At 38.9% G+C, this 20,949-nt stretch overlaps 1 protein-coding gene across 2 annotated transcripts in view; it reads right to left on the reverse strand.

Moving 5' to 3' along the window:
• TTC27 (tetratricopeptide repeat domain 27) overlaps positions 1 to 20,949 on the reverse strand; it is a 102,279-nt gene that overhangs the window by 41,005 nt on the left and 40,325 nt on the right. For both annotated transcript variants that reach the window (XM_060754004.2, XM_060754002.2), the window contains exon 10: positions 8,836 to 8,949. In XM_060754004.2, coding sequence (XP_060609987.2) covers positions 8,836 to 8,949 — 114 coding nt within the window. The remainder of the gene's footprint in view (positions 1 to 8,835; positions 8,950 to 20,949) is intronic.

Below are 20,949 nucleotides of genomic sequence, written 5' to 3' on the forward strand. Positions count from 1 at the left end.
ACGTTTTTTATTTTTCCAAATACATTTTGTCAATTCTTTATTCCAATCTTTTAGGAGTACTTCTTTCAACACAATTGATATTGTTTCAAAGAAATATAACATTTTAGGTAATACGTTCATTTTTATTGTTGATATTCTTCCCAGGGACAGGTCTAGATTATTCCAACTTTGTTAAGTCTTTTTGTATATCCTTCCACACTTTTTCATAATTATTTTACAATAAATCTGAATTAGTGCGGATTCCCAGATATTTTACATTGTTATTTCTATTTCTACCTCTTGCATCAGGGTCTCTTGATTCTTTTTCTGCTCATGTTATATGTCATAATTTTTGTTTTGTCTCTGTTTACAAATAGGCCTGCAGCTTTTCGAAATTCTGTTATTATTTCTAGTGCTTTTGGAATATTATTTGCTGGATTTTGATTCAGAATCACTATGTTACATGCAAAAAGTATTATTTTACAAGTTTCTTTTTTAATTGTTAAACTTTCCAAGTTATTACTTGCTCTGATCTGATCACTTCTAAAAGAAAAAGTAGGGGAGAAAGAGGATATCCTTGTCTTACTCCTGTCTGAATTTCTACTTTTTGTGTAAAGTCTTTGTTTATTAGTATTTTTGCAATTTGTTTTGAATAAATTGCCTTAATACCATTTCTAAAATTTTCACCACATTCTATCATCACTAGTAGTTCATCTATAAAAGTCCAGGAAATATTAACAAATGCTTTCTCTGCATCCAAAAACATTAGTGCTCCCTGCCGTTCGTTGAGTCTTTGTAAATTTTCTATAGCTTTTAGGATTATTCTCATATTGCCTTTCATTTGTCTATCTGGTAGGAATCCCGCTTGATCTTCGTGTATCCAAGTTTTCAATATCTTCTTAAGTCTATCTGCCAATATACTTGAATAAATTTTGTAATCCACATTGAGCAACAAAATTGGTCTGTAACTTTGTACTAGAGGATTGTCTCTATCTTCTTTTGGAATTGATATTATTGTGGCTTCTTTCCACAATTCTGGTATTTGTTTTGTTTGAATGCTTAAGTTCATTATTCTTTGAAAATATGGGGCATATTCCTCTTCAAATATTTTATAAAATATTGCTGTGTATCCATCTGGTTCTGGAGCTTTATTGTCTTTTAAACTCTATTGCTGTGGTAACTTCAAACATTGTAATTGTGGTTATGTACTTTCTTTGTCTTTCCTTTTTTAACCTAATTGTTAATCATTTGCCAGGTTTATGGGCAAATTCAAAATGTTTTTGTTTCGCATATTTCATCCCCCCCCCCCCCCCCAACACACACACTTGGTAAGTTAATAGCATTGATTCTTGAATTCTTAGTTGTTTCAGTTCCTGTAATATTGTTTCATTTAATCGCTGTTTTTTACTTTCTTTTTCTTTAATAGCTTATTGTATTTGATTAATCTTTTCTTCTTGTTGTTGTCTTTCTTGTGTATTTAGCTGTATTAATCTTCCTCTTAAGTAGGCTTTTAGTGCATCCCAGATTAGGTTTATTTAATTTCTTACTTTTTGGTTATTATTGGTTAGTTATTATAAGTTTATTCTGATGTTGTCTTATTTATTGTGTTAACTGATTTTTGTCTGTTTTATTATGGCATTGAATGTTTGTCACTTTTGTTGGAAACCGCCCTGAGTACAATTGGGGAGATAGGGTGGGTTACAAAGTCTTATTATATTAATATATTAAGAGACATTCCTTTTGTTCCATTCATCTTAAAGAATTCTTTTTTTAAAGGATATTTTCAGGTTTCCTGAATAAATATTCAATTAAATGAATATATTTTGACTTTCAAATAATACACAAATGAAGAAAACTAAAGTGCCTTTTCTATTCATTTTAAACAGAACAGACAAAACATTCTGCAATACAAGTCTGATATGCCAGACAACAATTTATTTCTTCATGTCTTAATCTGTTAGTCATGCCAGGAATTGCAATATGTTCAAGGTAAGTCAAGATCAGGGTGGAACTTTTTAGAAAAGAGTAATTTAAATTATAGTTTAAACCACAAGCAAGACAGACTGATTTAAGAAATAAGTTGGGAAAACTTATTTAAATCATTTAGAAATTCATATTTTATCTGGAAAACATAATTCTACCCTGTCGCTGTACTCAATAAAAAGCACTGTCCTGCATTATTCACCATTTCTAGGCCAGTATTTTAAAAATAATGAACTGGATATACAACCCACTCAGTTTAACATAATGAAACAATGCCTCTTTGGAGAAGAGGCATTGTCTGATGGTATTATGTACACTACTAACACACTGGATTCTTCCCCTAGCTTGTAGCTTTCTGAGTATTTCCACCTATCTGTTTGTTGGATGCCTTCCTGACAGTGGAAGGGAAGTAGCTAGCTACCGCCTTTTTTGCTTACAACTGTAAGGTGCGGTGCCTAGCCTGCCTCCCTAATCAAAGTCTTATTTGCAAGCAATTGATAACTTTATTGGTTGGTACGGACAGCAGAAGCAAACTACACACTACTCGTTATTAGGACTGAGAGATTGATCACAGTTACAGGACTTATAAGGGAATTTGAAATGTGGCACAATGTGGTGGTCCTCACCCAACGTCAAGCTATCATTACATTTACCCACCTGAAGGTTTATTGGTAAACTAACCAAAACATTACATCTGTTTCTTGATATGGTGCCTCTTAGAAAATGGCCTTGGTTCCCATCTCTGTGTCTCTCAGCGCTCCTAAATTCCTGTTTTCAGTCTAGGTGCAAACAGGCTTCTTTCTTTCTTGCACTTTAGCTGCACTCTAGCTCCCACCTAACAAGTATCTATTAGAGTAGTATACTTACAAAGCTCTATGTCTCACTCTATTTCCCACAGTCCAACAGATCCATGCTCTCAATGGCAAATTTTATGGCATGACAGGATGATATTCCTGGCTTCAGGGTGTCATTGATTAAAGTCATTAAGTGTCTAGTACAGACATGGGCAAACTAAGGCCTGGGGCCCAGATGTGCCCCCTGGGTGCTTACCTCAAGCCCTCTTCATTTTCCCTGTCCTCTTGGCAGAAGGACACAGTAGCCTGCCTTGTCGTTATGGCAAAAAGATGGGGCAGGAAGGCACGTAGCAACTGAGAGTCCTGTGGGCTGCTCTCGGCCACTTTGTGTCTCACCCTCATCCTGGCATAAGGGCGGTGCGAGCGGTCTCATCCTTATGCTGGGAGGATGGCTCGAGGAAGGCACATGGTGGCTGAGAGCCCCCCAGAACACTCTCAGCCGCCACCTGTCTTGCCCTCCTCCAGGCATAATGCCAAGAGGACAGCCCGAGGATTGGGGAAGGATGATCAGTGCAGTTGTTCTGTGTCCCGCCTTCCTTCCGGCATAGCGATGGAACAAGAAGCCCTGTTCTTAAACTGGGAGGACAAGCTCCTGGTGCTCCCCCCGGCCCTGTTCTCACCCAGGCCCCCCATACCCAGTGTATGTCCGGCCCCCTTCCCGCCTTGCCTGGCCCTCCCGGCCAGACCCGCAATGCGGCCTGGAGTCAAAAAAGTTTGCCCATGCTTGGTACTAGTAGCTCACTGTCCACACCATGTAACTTGGTAAAAAAAAAAACCTCACTGATGCTACCATACTCTGAAACTGAGATCCATCCAGACCAAAAGTCATCTATATATGTAAGAACAATTATAATTACAAAACAAACATACTGGACAGAATAGGAAACAATGTTTCCTGCTTAATGCACAGACTCACCATAGCTGACAGTCGTTTCCAACAACCAGCCTGACCTGCTCTTTCTAAAATCACCTTCCATTTCTCCTTTCCCACTGTCTGTTAATTGTCTTTTCCAACAGACACTGAGTCATTTTTTCTGATTCGGAGGTTAGGAAAGTAACTTTTTGGACTATAGCCTGCACAACCCAAGAAAGTTTAATCCCATTCTGGGGAAAAATCAGGATTTAAATCCAAGAAATAAGTAAAGTAAGTTATTTTTCCAAACAGTGTTCTGTCTCTGCTTATAATTCCATCTATTTTTCTTTTTCCCCTTCTCTAATTAATTCTGTTATAGACAGTTGAAGTAGGATCAAGGAAATTAATGTAAAAGGTCAAAATTAAATGAAAATTGGCCTGTTCAAGAATCTACCAGTTAACATTGAAATCTTGTGACAACAACATTGAAGTATTTTATTCCTTTTGTTTCTCTAAATTCTTAAACTGAATGCAGAAACACATGCCTAAATGGAATCTTTATTGGGTATCCATATATATTGCAGATAGGACTGATTTAACAAGAAAGAATGTTTTAAAAGTTCCGTATATTTTGAACTCTAATATTCCATACTTGCATCAGTAAAAAGAAAATTACCACACAAAGAAAGTTATGACATCCATGAAGGATTTTAGACTGTTGCTTAAATTAGCCCATTTTTGTTAAGGGCCTAATCAACTTAAGGACAGTGAATAGTAAAAGTTAACATTCTGCCAAAGATATATTTAATACAATTCTTTTGAACCATGTGTTGAAGATACATTATACTATAATTCATTTTGACTGCCAACATTAGTTCTCTTCTGACAAAACCACAAAAAAGAAACAGCTGCAGATGGTTTTTTAAAAAAACTTACAAGCCAGCGTTGAGGATCCGAAGCCACTGGAATTCTCTTTTAAGTGACTGGGGACAGTTTTTCTTTTGCTAATAGGAATCTGAAGACTATTAAGTATTTGTCAATAAAGTAATTCCAAATCTGCATAGTTATTATACTGGAGAAAAACACAAGGCAAACGCGTGTAAATTTAATGTACATTCAAGCACTGAATATTTTGCATTCTTCCATTTTGACAGCAATTTTGGATGCTACTTTACTGTTCTGCAGTTTTGGGTCCTGACTGGGAGTATGAAGGAGGAATTGAAGTCTCCTTTTTTGATCCTCTTTTTTTGAACAAAAAACAGTTGGTAGAAGTAAAAGCATATGTGTTATCGAAGGCTTTCATGGCCAGAATTACTGGGTTACTGTGAGTTTTTTGGGCTGTATGGCCATGTTCCAGTAGCATTATCTCCTGATGTTTCACCTGCATCCATGGCAGGCATTCTCAGAGGTTTGTTCAGAGGTTTGTTCAGACCTCTGAACAAACCTCTGAGGATGCCTGCCATAAATGCAGGTGAAACATCAGGAGGGATAGCTACTGGAATATGGCCACACAATCCAGAAAACCAACAACAACCCAGTAAAATCACAGCCAGATGCATTATCTATCCAGGTGAGCATCTGGCAATAACTCAGCCCAACTTCAGAACATGCTACGTAATTTTCAGCTGCACTGGACTTTTTGTTTTGGTTTGAATTTTGGAAATTTTGTGTTTCTGGAAAGAGATAAAATTATCTTAGTGCCAAAGGGATTTCATGGCAATTGTTTCAACAACATTTGTTTAACTGACTATCTTGTGTGATATAGCACTATAGTCCAGGCAGATGGCAGTTCAGTCTCTGCTCAAATGAGAGACCACTGCCTCCTGAGATGTCTTTTGCTAACCATTTGGAAGTTCCCCTAATCCTTAACTGAAATCTGCTATGTCCAGCCACTTGCTCTAGTCCTGCAAGTGTGTGGAACAGAGAGGAACTCTCTCTGTACTTTGCATGACAGCCTCCAGCTATTTGAAGACTACTTCAGAGACAACGCAATCACCAATCTGGTTTACGTTTCAGAACTGACTGAAATTGTAACAAGAACCAGGAGATCTTTTGCCATCTTATACTGTCTGTCTCCAATTTTGTACAAGTCTGCATTCCTTCTTGCTGTCTACATTTTGGCAAATTTTTGACTAACACCCTCCAAATATTTTGGAGAAAGAAGACCTTTTAACTCTCCATGTCAAAATCCTTTTCACCAGCCATTCATTTTTCAGGATGTTACTCTTCTGAAGTGAAATGTGACTCAATTGAACCTGTTTTGCAATTGTTCACTTAAATATCAAAATGTTTGTTTACTCAGGATTAGGCTCACTGGTTGAGACAAATATGCTGAAATTACAGCCTAAGGTTCTCTCCAATCTCTTGATTCAGAAGAAGAAATCAGCCATGGAAAACAAGATTCTGGAACAAACAGGGCTTTATATTGATCCAACAAGATTCTTCTTATGGTCTTCTGCTTGCCATTTTATCCAACTGGACTGAAGATGTGGAGGAGTGGATGATTGGCTAAGGGAAGGCTAGTTTGCCAGCAGATCTAACACAAGCTAAAAGTGGCTGACGTTGTAGAGGGCCCCTCAAAGGCAATGTATTTTGAAATCGACTCATATTCAGCATCAGAAGAGCAACTGAATCACCTTAGTCTTGAAAGGCAAACCTTTAATATCCTCATTGAAGAAAAGAGAACAGATTTAGAAACTGACTCAGCTAGCAAGTTCATAGCTGACTAGGATTTTGGATATCAAGTTCAGTACTATAATCACTGGACAACCATGCTGGCTCTAACCACAAACAGACTTGCAGTAAGTGACAAACCACTGCCTTGCCAGCTGCCTCCTATAGTGTACGAATGTGTGTTCCAAAAATGTAATGGGAAAAAAGATATATATTTTGAAAAAAGTTGTCATATGATCCAAGCTTGCCAACCACATACACATCTGTGTTTAACTAAGGAAGCCGAGTTAGTCTTGGGCAAGTTTTAAGCTTAGTATTACCCATCAGATTACCAGTTTGCTTGTTAATCATTTTTTAATCACCTTTTACCCCGCACCATCCTTAGTAAGCAAGTTGTGTATTTGTGAATGAAAATAGCACCAAAACGAGAATCCTCAACAGAGGAAGTCCCATGATTCAGCAGATCAGCACATGTGCAACTGTTACATACTGAATGACCTAATACTTAACACTGATATTACAAAAGAAAAGTATGAAAAGCTGAAATTGTTTCAACTGCCTGAGATTCCAGTACAATCATAATACAGACTGAAACAAACTTTGAATAGGAGCCACAAAAACATTGACAACAGAACATTTCAGATACCTTAAAGTAAGGAACCAGAGAAAGAACATACTACTAAAACGACTTAGAACAGAACAATATTATTACAGGCCTGATTTAAAATCTTTAGTCTATGCATGTGCATGTTCACTTTTTATCACTGGTTGAGACTTCTTCTAAGTTTAAACACTGCAGAAGCATCCACAGGACTTTACATATACATCCTATATAGCAGGCATGGCAAACTAAGGCACGGGAGCTGGATGCACAGCCCTGGGTGCTTATCTAAGGCCCTCCTCATAATTGTTTTCCTCTTGGCACAAGGACAAGGTGGCCTGCCTCGTTCTTATGCCAAAATAACAATGAAGGCATGCAGTGGCTGAGAGTCCTTTGGAGCACTCTCAGCTACCACGTGTTTCACCCTCCTCCTGGCATAAGGACGGTGTGAGCAGCCCCATCCTTATTCCAGGAGGATGGCTCAAGGAAGGCATGCTGTGGCTGAGAGCCTTCCAGAACACTCTCAGCCACTGCCTGTCTTATCCTCCTCCTGGCATAATGCCAAGAGGACAGTCCAAGGATCGGGGGAGGAAGATTGGGGCAGTTGCCACATGTCTGTCCTTTCTCCCAGCATAAGAATGGGGTGAGCAGTCCTGTCCTTATGCCGGGAGAACAACCTGAGGAGGGCCCATGCCCTGCCCTTGCCCTCCCCCTCCCAGGCCCACACCACCCAGGGTGTGCCCGGCAACACTCCCTCCTGGCCTGGCCCTCGTGGCCTGGCCCACAATGAGGCCCCAAGGCAAAAAAGTTTGCCCATGCCTGCTATATAATTATATCCAAAAATGAGACAGAACTTCTAAGTAACTACTTCTAAGTCTTCATCTGAAACCTTTAAAAAAGATTTTAAAATCTTCTCAAAATGTACTTTTGACATTTCATTTGTTCTCTACATATCTTCTAATACTTTTAGATTACCCTGAACATTTTGTCCTTTTACTATTTTTGCTCAACCCCCCCCCCCACATTTTTCAGGTTAAAAAAAACACCTGGTTTACTCATGAATTTTAACTGGTTAACCAAATCCCCATGCTAAGTCTATGAGATGCAAAAAATTAAGGGTCCCTCCAGAACTGCAAGCACTATCTCAAGCAAATATTGATAATTTATTTACACTGTCATTACTTGCAGCAATAGCCAATGTGGCAAAGCAACCAAGTTGGGGGGGGGGGGTGTGCTCTCATTAAGGAGGTCAGACTTGGTGGAGGTGGTTGACAGGGACGGACCTGCACGCTATTGAAGGCTACTCTGCCCCCTGCTGTGCTCTTTGCTTCAGCATGAGCTAGGAGGCAGGTTTCAACCTCCCTCCCTGAAATTTTCAACCCCCCCTCACAATTTTTTTTCTGGCTACGGCCCTGTCCACCAGTGACCACTACTCTTCATAATGCTTTTTTGGGGAGATATCATAGTTTTATATCATGTTTAAATATTTTATTTGGGGGGAAAACTAGGTTGGATCCATATCAACTTCTTCCATAAAAGATACCTGGGGGGGGGGGTCCTTTTGCAAACCATTCTCCCTTCCTCTCTTTCAATCTTTCTCTCTCTCTCTTTGGGAAACCTGTAGAGCAGGGTTTTTTAAGCTTGCAGGAAAAGAACACCCTGTTAGGGTAGTTGACTTCTATTAACTTAATACTTGATTTCAACCCTCCACTGATTTTAAGATGGGTGATCTTCATTTTGGAAATGGATACATACATGTTCAGATATGATGGAAGCAGAAGTCTTTACAACAAGATAGAAAGAAACAAGACTTCTAGTTGCAGCTTTCCTTTGACAAAAAAACAAGAAAAAGCAAAGAAATAAAATTTCCATATTCAAAGGAATATTCTTACCTGAGTTTGTTTCATTGCACGTTCCATCCGACGGACACTTCCTCTTTCAAGCTTTGTTCGGAGAAGGAGAGCAGAAGTCTGAATGGCCCAAAACTTTGGTTGTGACAGCAGATACTAAGGGGAAAATAAAGAAAGCTTTAAAAGTCATTTATTTTTCAGAATTTGGAAAATGGGACATTTTGACTTTCTTGGCTTTCTTGGTTTGGTAGGCAGCTATAAAAAATTGGCAACCACCTGTACCATCTCGACAAAGACAGCTTTAAGTCATAGCAAACCTACATCTGTGTACTAAAGATTAATTGTTGCCAATACTACAAATGCATCTAAGACTACCAGTGTGGGGGCGGGGATCGTACAAGCAACATGTTGGCTTCTGCTTAGAATTTTTTAAAGTTAGTTCAATAATGGTAAGATAAGTCTTATCACTAGCCTCCTTCCGCAAGGACCTGAAAACCTAGTAGTTCCAGCAGGCTTTTGGAAATGATTAGCCCCAGGCCCTACCCTAGCTATTACTTAGGTCCCTGCTCTGCACTCTACCCATTTTCCCTGCCCTTTGCTACCTCCTTGTACTAGCCCTGGTCCAGCCCTATTATAACTATTCAGCAGGCCCTGGAAATGAATAACCGCAGGCACTATCCTGGCCATGAGTTAGGGCCCTGTTTTGCACTTTATTATTTATTTATTTGAAACATTTATATTCTGCCCTTCCCACCCCGAAGGGGACTCAGGGCAGAGCACAGAATATAAACAGCAAACATTCAATGCCGGACATAAATAGACCTTGTACATACATAGAAATTTAAATAATTTATCTCGACGTTAAACTCCACTGTTTATCCACTTCCCCAGGCCTTTGTTTTCCCCATTGGCCCAGCCCTTTTGTGGTTATGCAGCAGGCCTTGGAAATAATTAGCTCCAAGTCCCACCCTGACCATCAGGCAGGACCATGCTTGCACTTTACCCACTCCCCGGCCCTTACTCTACTTTGTTATACTAGCCCAGCCCTCCCGTAGTTGTCAAGGCCCACTCCGGAATTCTTGCCATTGGAAGCTGAACTTGCCTGATGGAAATTAATACTGAACTGGCTTTTAATTTTAAATACATACGACTGTTATATAGTATTATGTCTATGTTTTTTTAATGATCACTTTGTATGTTTTGTGTCAGTAATTGCAATTGCTTTACCTATGCTGGAAACCGCCCTGTGTCCCCTCAGGGAGACAGAGGGGTATAGAAATAAAAGTTTATTATCATTATTAGTTATTATTGTTATTGCAGGTAGTCCCCGAATAATGAACATCTGATTTACATACAACTCATAGTTATGAACAGACCTCTCCTGCCCTGCCATGAGGACCTCACAACCTCTGAGGATGCCTGCCATAGATGCAGGCGAAACGTCGGGAGAGAATGCTTCTAGCACATGGCCATACAGCCCGAAAAACCTACAACAACCCAGTGATTCCAGCCATGAAAACCTTCGACAATGAATTAACACTGATACAATCGTTATGCAACTATCCCATATCTAATATTCAATAAACGGCAGTCACTAGAATAGTTGTAGATTACTTTAACATACTTTAATACTCATCTTATTTGACAGCTAAACTGTTTTTGGAATTACTGAGGAAGGTTTCATGACCTTGCTCCAAAATCTTGACTTGGAAAGCCAAGAAAAATAAGCCCAGATATCAAAGTTCTCAAAGGAGAGGCTTTTGCTTTGGTTATCTGATGATATTTGCTAGATATGACAGAAATAAGGAAAGACGGTAGCATAAGAAGGGATTAAATTTAGTAATGGAATGACAACACCAGTGATGGTTATGAAGACTGGAGCACAGGTATCTCCCCTAAAAGCCAAGTAAAGATGTAGGGCAGATTATGATTTTTCTATTTGAGGAAGAAACCATATCCAGAGTCCATAATAAGTACCTGTATTGTACAAATACTCCCTTAGCCAAAGTAATCAATCATGAGAGAATACAGATGGACAATTAGCAGCATGCCCTGCTTTTAAAATGTTCTTTCACTTAGATTACTTTTTACTATATTTCAAATAGAGTCAACAGTAATGGAGTTTAATGTATTCAAATTTCCTGTTTAAAAAGCTTTCTCCAACCAAATCTATAACAGAACTTTTGGAATGTAAGTTAATAAGAAATAGAAGTATTTGAGATGTCCGCTAACTATAGAATTTGTACCTTCCAGAGAAAGGAATGTATGCAGCTGGTCTATGGGGGCTACTACTTTAAGAGATAGACTATACAAGCTTATGTTCCTTGCATTGCCGGATTATGCTTTTTTCTTCACAGCTCTTTTTTCCCTTCCTTTCCCCCACTTTCCTTCCTTCCTTCCTCTTACTTACTTTCTTCCTTTCCCTCATGCACCTTCCCTGCTTTCCTCCCTTCCTTTCTTCTCCTTCACTTTCTCTTTCTTTCTTCCTTCCTTCTGGTCTGTCATACACCTTCCCTGCTTTCCTCCCTTCTACTTCACTTCCTTCCTCCTTCCTTCCTATCCAGACACTGAACATGCTATTAAAAAATCAAGGGATTCTGTCAAATTATATGAGTTGTGTTGTGCAGCTAGATCCCTGAAAATCAGGTAGACATGTCTTCTGAGAGCAGAGCACTTATTCCCAGCGATGGCATATCCTGCAAATATGTATCTGACAAGTTCATGTAAACTGACACATGTTTTTGTGTGTGTGTCAGGAGCAACTTGAGAAACTGCAAGTCGCTTCTGGTGTGAGAGAATTGGCCATCTGCAAGGATGTTGCCCAGGGGACACCTGGATGTTTGATGTTTTGCCATCATGTGGGAGACTTCTCTCATGTCTCCGTGTGAGAAGCTAGAGCTGACAAACAGGAGCTCACCCCACTCCCTGGATTCAATCCACTGACCTTTTGGTCAGCAATTCAGCCGGCACATGGGTTTAACCTACTGCGCCACCAGGGACTCCAATTCACTGGGGGCTCCAATAACTGACACAATGATTTCAGAGCTTCTCTTGTGATCTTATGTCAGTGTTGAATAATTCTTGCATTTAGTTTTTCAGCCCCTGGTGGCACAAAGGATTAAACCCTTGTGCCAGCAGCGGTTTGAATTCGGGTAGAGTAGGTTGAGCTCCAGCTCCCCATGCAGGGACATGAGAGAAGCATCCCACAAGGATGGTAAAACACCCAACATCCAGGCATCCCCTGGGCAACTTCCTTGCAGACAGCCAATTCTCTCACACCAGAAACAACTTGAAGTTGTCAAGTCGCTCCTGACATGAAAAAAAATTTTTTTAATGTTTAATTAAAATGTATCTCTTGTATGCTTTTGTTTCTGTTAGACCAAAGTAAATTGATTGTCTCTTGTGCTCCTCTGGCCCTTTAGGCATCTTTATCATTTTAAATAAACTTACAGAATATTTTGCATTAAATTACATAGTATTTTTTCTTCAAGCCATCTTGTAATGTTGGCTGTGAAGACAGAACTCTAAATCAGGTGTCACCAATCCACCCAACATCTGCCAAAGAAGAGACCTCTGAACTTTGTTTCTGGTTTCCGGTGATTTCTCTATGGTCTTAGGGTCTTAGCTCTATATATTTATAACTGAGAATCATTTACTTAAACTGCTAGAAGCCTATAATGCCAAATTCATTTCACCTGGATAACACTACACATTCAGACTGGCACACTGGCCATTCCCAAGAAATCAATGCCATCCAACTAGTTTTTACTTCTATCTGTAAAACCAATCCTTGTACTGCACAACTGAAAGCAGCTTTTCAGTACAACACGTGTTTGGCAATCACCAGCAGAAAAAGACTTAAAGCTTTTAGCCACAATTGGTACAGTCCATTTTGTTAAAAAGCAAATACAAGATCAAGGCTTCAGCGTTATCTGCACAAAGGAAGAGTTTAATCAGAAATGGTTTTTTTTTTTAAATTTGCTTTATCTAGTCTTGCAGCCAGACTTTACATCATTAAAAATAAATAGTAAGAATTGCTTCATTAGAGAAAGAAAAAACTTAGATATAACACACAAAAACTTACATATTGATCATTTTTCAGATTACAGACCTATTTAAAAATGTGAACTTGTCAACAAATATCCCCAATATGTTTCATATAATGTTTTTAAAGATTGTATTGAAATACAATTTTCAGGACAAGGGAGATTCCTGAAAGCATTTTACTGGCTGAATCAGCAGCCAGTATACAGCAGAAATTGTATGCATATGAACCCATCCCACCAGTAAATATTTCATTAAGGGTAGTGTGAAATGAGAACAAACTTTTATTAGCTTTTGGGGCAGTTACAACAGTCATGTTTAGCTAACCCTGGGAAAAATAATGACGCAGGGCTTGCAGATTTTAATGCTATCGTCTTCCTACTTCTTTTCCTTTAGCAAAAAGTCGTGTGTGTGCGTGTTAACAAGCACATCAGTCCAATCCCAGAACTCTTTTATAGATGGTGCTCATACTGCTCATTTTTTCTAAATCAGTGGTTCCCTTTTTTTGACCAGGGACTACTTTGCCCAGGGGCCACTCTCCAACATTAATACCAAAAGGGTTATAAATCAGTTTTTGGTAAACTTTAGATTCGGTTCGGTTATTTGGGGTGCTGATTCAGAAAATTGTATTGGATAGACCACATCAGCTCTAAGAGTTTCTGATACAGAGCATATGACAAGGAAAGGACCAGACACAGGGCTTTTTCTATTTCTGCCCCTGTCTTGTGGAATTCCTTGCTGCCCTACATGAGAGCCATGCGTGACTTAGGGCCTTTTACTCTCGCACTTAAGACCTGGCTTTTTACTAGAGCATTCAATCTCTGTTGATTTTTAATTTTTGTATGTATGTATTTTATCTTTTGTAATTTAGCTGTAAATCGCCTGGAGCATTCTCAGATGGAGGGCGATTAATAAGTTATTAAATGATGATGATGATGATGATGATGACATTGAGTAGTCGCCATCTGCTTGCCCACAGAAAACCATATTTAATAATCTAGAGCTGATGTGGCCTATCCAATGCAATTTTCTGAATCACCACCCCAAATAAACCCAGGAACAGGCCTAAAAACCAGGACATTAAAGCGCTACTGCTTCCAGGTGTCACATGGAAAGGCTCCGCTCAGGGGGAGGGAGGAGGAGAAGGAGGGGAAGCCACTGCCAGGAGGCTTCTTTTCACACCTAGTCATCCTCTTCGCTCTTGGCATCCTCGCTGTGTCAGCACTATAAGAGCATTCTATGAGACCAGTCACTCTCGTTGCATCAGTACAGTAACAATGAGGCCACAGACAATATTTTAATTTTTGGGGACCACTGGTGGTCCACAGACACAGGTTGGGAACCACTGCTTTAAATAATGATATGTAAACCACTTTTTGTTGCATACAGATTCAATTCTCAGTTAGATAGCTATGTCGGTCTGTAGCAACAAAATCTCCAACAACAGTGACCTCTGATATCCAATGGACTAATAAATATACACTTGGAAAAAAACATCATTTAGTACAGCACACTTTTATCAGATTCAACAGTTAGGTTGCTACTGTAGACAGTAAAAACCCAGTGAACATTGCTTTATTGTGTTACTAATAACTAGTTGAGGCACACCCAATACTGTTCAGATTCATATGTAATATCCACAAAAGACTGCTTGATTAAGTGCCCAAGCATTCCAAATTGCATTATTCTGCACACAAAGTATAGTACTGTGCAAAGTATCAATGTTTTCTGGAATGCCTAAATACTCTGAAGGCAAAATAACTTTTAGAGTGTAAAATGCCTTAAGGTCCCAGATCCCATAAGATCTTGGAAGCCAAGCAGGGTTTGCTCTTGCTAGCACTTGGACAGAAGACCATCGCGGAATATGTATTTGAAACTATATTTCAGTAAAGGATCATGGCAAACCACCTCTAAGTATCCACCACCTAAGAAAACTCTATGAAATTCATAGCATTTCGGTAAGTCAACAGATGATTTGAAAATACATATAAGCACATCAATATTTTGTGATTTCACCAGTCCTTTTTAGCTCAGTTTATTCCTGACAAAATTTCACTACCTTCCCCGTGCTTTGTTTCCAAGACCCCTCTCAGACAAATACATATTCTAGGCAAGGAGCAAAAACAGAGAACTGTGTTATTATTATAGTGTTAACTATAATTAGTCTTAATCTGCAGATAACTGTAACTAAAGCAAAACTTTAACTTGTGAGCAGCCAAATGTCTTCAACCTCCTGCTGCTCTTTTTGAGGATTCATTTTTGACATTATTTCAAAGCACACTTCAGTTATGGAATACGTTTTTCAACAAATTAATATTTCCAATTAATCTTTTTACATGAGGAAAATTGATACCTTAAAAGTATGGCTTCCATTTTCACTTGAAATGGAGCTGAGCCATATTACCAACCTGTACTTGCCTCCAAGCATATCATTTATTCTTACGTTATGCCGAAAACCACTTCATCTAGGGTTGACTGTAACACTGTCCTTAGGTGTTTAGATTGGACTAGCTCCTGAAACCATGGAAATATAGCCTTCCATACCACATCAGAGTACATGTGTTTGTATTTCCAAAGGCCCAATCTCAACACCAATAAATCAGGAATTTGGAATTCTATGAAAGGATTAAGCTTTTCAGTGCCAGAGTTCAAGGAATTTCATAGATGATAGCTGACAGGAGAACAAGAATTCCTGACTAAATGCTATGTGTGCATTACCGATGCTACTTACACCCTTAAGTGTTTACAGTTGAGAACCAAGAGGCACTGAGCAACGAAAATCCTCAAATTACACTCAGTTTGAGTCTTACACTTTTAATATTAGGTGATATTCTCAACTTTTTTGTCCACCAGATGTTCTTGAGTTCTCTGGTCCTTCTGCGGACTTCTGCTTTGCACTAGCTTAGGTCTGTCTCTTAGCAGCACAGCTGGTGTCTTTTTGCCATATTTGGAAGGATTTCCTTTTATTATCAATTAACTATTGGATCTCATTATCATTTTCATCAAACCAGTCTTGATATTTCCTGGTTTAGTATCCAATGGTTTCTTCACAAGCTGTAATGATAAAGGTGTTCAACTTGTTGCAATGTTCCTCAACATTTTCAGGGTGCTCTATGGATAGATGATCCTTGAGTATTGTTTGGAGAAGGGTTCGTTTACAAGGTTCTTGATGAGCTTGGGTGTTCATTTTACGTCTTATCTTTCTTCCTTGGAGTCTGCATTTGGGGGTGATCTTGATGGTAATTGTGGATTGCATTAACCTGTGGCCTGTCCAGCAAATGTCAGTGCCTGTCATAGTCTTGTGAGAAGCACATTGCAGCAGTCTCTGACACATATAATTACATAGTCTAAGAGGTGTCAATGCTTTCACCAGGGGTGCTTCCATGATGTCTTAATCTTGTTTTTCTGGCGGAAGAGCATGTTGTTGATGACATGGTTATGTTCTGAACATTTGGTGAGAGATAGGGCCTTCTCGGTGGTGGCTCGTCGGCTGTGGAACGCCCTTCCTACAGACATTAGACTAGCACCATTTCTAATGGTATTCCGCAAAAAAGTGAAGACCTGGCTGATTGAGCAGACGTTCGAATAATTAGTGCAATGATTGGTTAATGAACACTGGAATGGAACAATGGATGACGAATCTGGAACATGTTTTTGATGATGAGACGACAGTGAATGGGTATTGTAGTAACTGTTTATTAATTGTGTAGTGTGTTAGGTTGTTAACTGTTTTTATACTGTAGCACTGAATTTTTGCTGTTCGTATTTGTTGTGAACCGCTGTGAGTCGCCTTCGGGCTGAGAACAGCGGTATATAAGTAAGGCAAATAAATAAATAAATAATAGTAGGATGCCATTTGGGTTGCTGTTTCCAACACTATCTTTTCCTATAGTCCCTGGCCACAGGTTGAAATCTCATCCAACTCTTGCATTACCCAAGAGGATGATTTTGTCCTCCTTATGTAACTCCGATAGGATGGTGTCCAGCTAACAGTAAACATTTTCCTTGCTATCTTCATCAGCATCTAGTGTTGGTGCATAGGCACTTATGATACTTGCTTGCAAGATTAAGTTGGAGGGTTGAGAATAGTTTGGTAATGCTTCTGACAAATGCTTCACCAGGTCATTTCTGGTAGCAAACCTGACTCCATGTATTCTTCATTCTTGTTCAGGCACTTCCTTCCAGAAGATGTAGCCTCCTTTTTCTTCCTTCAGCTATCCCTCTCCTGTTCTCTAGGTCTCTTGAAGTGCTGCTATATCGATGTTAAAGCATCTCAGCTCTCTTGCAATAATAGCAGTCCTACTTTCAGGATGATCATTGTCTATGTTATCCAACTGTTTCTGTACATTCCAACGTACGTTTTTCTTTTTTGGCCACAAAGTGGTGATTCCGCTGGACGCGACAGTCCAGCCAGAGATAAGAGAGGCAAACTATGTATCATGTTATTATCTGCCTGCTCCGCTGTTGAGGACTTCAGATTCTGCTTGGTCTGGTTCCTCCCCGTGGCCTTGCTGCTGAGGGAGACCCTCCTGGGAGCACATGACTCAGGTGGCTTCACCCGCAGGTTCACTAGAACACACAAGCCCCCTGACCAGAACAAGATCACAATCCACTGTTATAGATGTGCTTAAGAACAAATTCTACTCAGTTCCTTAATACAAATGACCACCAATCACAACTTGGCAAAAGAACAGTTATGTGAATCAGTTCTAAGAATTCATTTGAAATTTCACTTTTAAAGCATAACGCATGAGCACCTCTCATGGTTACACCAGAGACGCAGTAAACTTAGATGAAACATGGGAAAAGACATTCTGAAGAACAGACTGTGTCAAGCATTCTAAAATTGTATGCCAGATCAAACAGTTCCCTGCTGTATTCTTCTGCAAGCCTGCTTTTTTTTTTACAGTTTTCTTTTTACAGAAGAATTCATAGTCTTCCTGACCAAATGAGTCACAGAAAACATAGCTGGCCAAAGCCAAATGAGAAGATCTCAGAGCACACACCACCCAGTTGTCTATAATGCTGCCAGAGAAAATAGTGACAAAGTTCCTAATTGTACTGTTCAAGTGCTGGATAATCCTTATGTGTGAGTCACAGAGACCACAAAGAAGAAACTTGAATTCATATGCCAGAATTTTATATTGCTAAGGGACTGACTACAGGATTGCTTCTTACGTACTTCTTTAACATAGCATTTCAGATAGAGAAAGGAAAAAAATTAATCTAACTGAAAGAGAGAAATAATGGTCAAAGTTTGCAAGTCAACATGTCACCAAATGTATCACATGAAAATAATTGGCATTATCACTTGTATACTGCTATTAAGAGAGGAATAAACCAACTGCTTCTCTGTTGAAGTATATATTTTGTAATATATTTTACATTTAATTTGTCTGGATTGCAAGATTGTAAAGTGCATAAGGAAATGAATTTTAACATACCATTTATCCTTACCAGCTGGACAAAAGCCAGTGGCACTGGGTCAGGAAAGACATATCTGGCAACTGCAAGTCATGAGATGGGGGTGAATTAACTTGCTCAAAGTTGAGTAAGAGACTCTTCTGACTCAGTTTCAAAGAACTGCAGGTTAAGCATCCCTTATCCAAAATGTTTGGACTAGAAGTGTTTTGGATTTTGGAATGCTTGTATTTGCATATATGTATATAATGAGATGTCTTGGAAGTGGGACCCAAGTCTAAATGGAAAATTCGTTTATCATATATACTCATGTATAAGCCTAAATGAGAAACTAACACCCAAACAAGAGCAACAATAAAAACCTGATATCCACTCAATGCAGAACCATGGAATCCAAATCTATGATTTTACTTTTTCATACCAGGGCATAAATAGTCTCTCTAGGAATTTGCTATGTCCTACAAGAGATTCTATGTTATGCTTCCCCTGGATTTTACCAAAGAGTTGCACTGGAGGACCTAGCAAATTCCTAGAGAGATTACTTCTCTGGGAATCTCTAGGTCCTCTGATGCAACTTTATGTACTGCTAGAGCCAGAACTAAACTCAATAATGCCTTCAATTATAGCCATGTTTTCAGGTAACTGGTGTGCCTGAAGCCATATTCCCACTAGATACAGGGGTATTACTGCATAATTTAACAGTTTTTTTGTAACATTTCTTTTGGATTGTCTAGAAATATGCAACTGTTTTCCTTCACAGCCAAACATACAACTTCATTCAAGAATCCATTTCTGGAGCCTAGGACTTGCACTTCTTAAACACTCTTCTACCTCACATATTATCTTTTTTTGAAAAAAACAAGTTATTTTTTTCTTAAAGGGAAATCACTCTTATTTTGAATCTGAATTCTAATTTGAAAGTGTTTCCACCAAGGATTCCTCCAAGTGTTTCCACCCAGGATCAGATCCTGGGATTTAGGGCCTGCCTGGAAGGACCCCAAGACTACTTAGATCCAACAGAAGTGTAAAAAGGAGAAAAGAAATAAAACTGGAAATGCTTGGGTCTCACTTCTATTTTTCAAGAAGTTGTTTTAATTATTGGGAAATGTTGCAGTTGTCAGAATCACAGAGTTGAAGGAGACCACAAGGCCAATCTGGCATCTGATTCACAGAATCATAGCATTAGAAGGAGCTTCATGGGCCATTGAATACAATTCCCTGCTTAATGTTCACTTGTTAGGGTTTTTTTTGTTGCTGTACACCAACTAGAACAACAAGAGAGGCAAGATACAAGGAAAAATACTAGTATGCGGTAACAATAATGAATAGATGCAATAAAGAATCAAACATGCCTCATAATCTGGATTTTTGTTGTTATTTAGAGATCAACATGACTGCTAGATCTTGAATCTGCAATGTATATACCTCAGTGGTTACTCCTTCACTTTAAAAGGAGCTATATGGATTCTCATCCTTCAGAGTATCTTGAAAAGAACCACCTCTTCGGGATAATTATGTTAAGCAGACATCAGATGAATGTATGACAACCATCTAACCAGCCTGCAGATTTAGGAATCCACATGTAGGCTGAGAAGATGCCTGCTCACACATACACATAACACTGTATAGGATGTTAAAAGAGCAAAGGTCAAATTTCGACCAACCCTCCTTCTGCAATGAGTGCTTCAGAAAATTCTTGGAAGCATCAGACAGAGAGAACATAAGCTGTTTTGCAGTCATAAACATAAGAGAATTTACAAAGAAGAAAAATCTTTCTTATGCCAAATTCTACTGCAAAATATATTAAGAAACATACAATATAAAGCAAAAACCTTGAAACCAGCACTAAATATCATGGATGGCTATATGTGGAACAAATTAGTCTTCTTGATATTTGCAAACAAAGTGAAGTATATCTTCATGGAGCAACAGCAGTTGCACCGATACACTAATTTTCAAATTAGGAACCACTAGATGGCAGAGTAATAATAACCGTATGTTCCCTTTATGAAGAATTTGCCTAATAAATAAGGCTACATAACTGTAACAAAAGCAATGATTAAAACTGTATGTGAAGAACCCCTATTTCAGCTGGTGAAAAAGATAGTTGAGAGGAACATGTATGATGAGAAGCAGGAATAGTGAATGAGGTTATTATAATTGATTCCTTCCCTGGTTACATCCCTAGAGTAATATTCAATTAAAACTACAGTAGAGCAATTCATAAAATCACACTATTAATCAAGCCTTCCAGGTATCATAATTTTGAAAACAGCTAGACTAGAAATCAAAGAGACCACAGTTCACTGATTAAGCTTACAGGGGGAAATTAATGTCCCATTTCTGCTGGTGGAAAGGTTACAGAGAACAGATATGAAGATAGATGGGGATTCTGATTGATACAAAGGAGCTGTGAAAATACAGAACCTAAGATGTTTTTGGATTTCAGCCAAGAGAAGAGAACTCATTTGGTAATGTGCTGATTAAGGTAGTGATTATAGTCTGAGAAACAGGGAAGTCTGACAAAGCATATCAACTAATTTTCATAATCATGTAAGTTGCTAAGATAATATTCACATGTGGACTCCAACTCCTGCCATCCCTAGCTACCATGGCTATTGGCTTTTCTGGATTGCGATGCAGGTTGTGTTTAATGTACCTGGAAGGTATTAGGTTGAAGAACATTGCTGA

Source organism: Anolis sagrei, chromosome 1, assembly GCF_037176765.1.
Source record: "Anolis sagrei isolate rAnoSag1 chromosome 1, rAnoSag1.mat, whole genome shotgun sequence".
Taxonomy (NCBI): Eukaryota; Metazoa; Chordata; class Lepidosauria; order Squamata; family Dactyloidae; genus Anolis; species Anolis sagrei.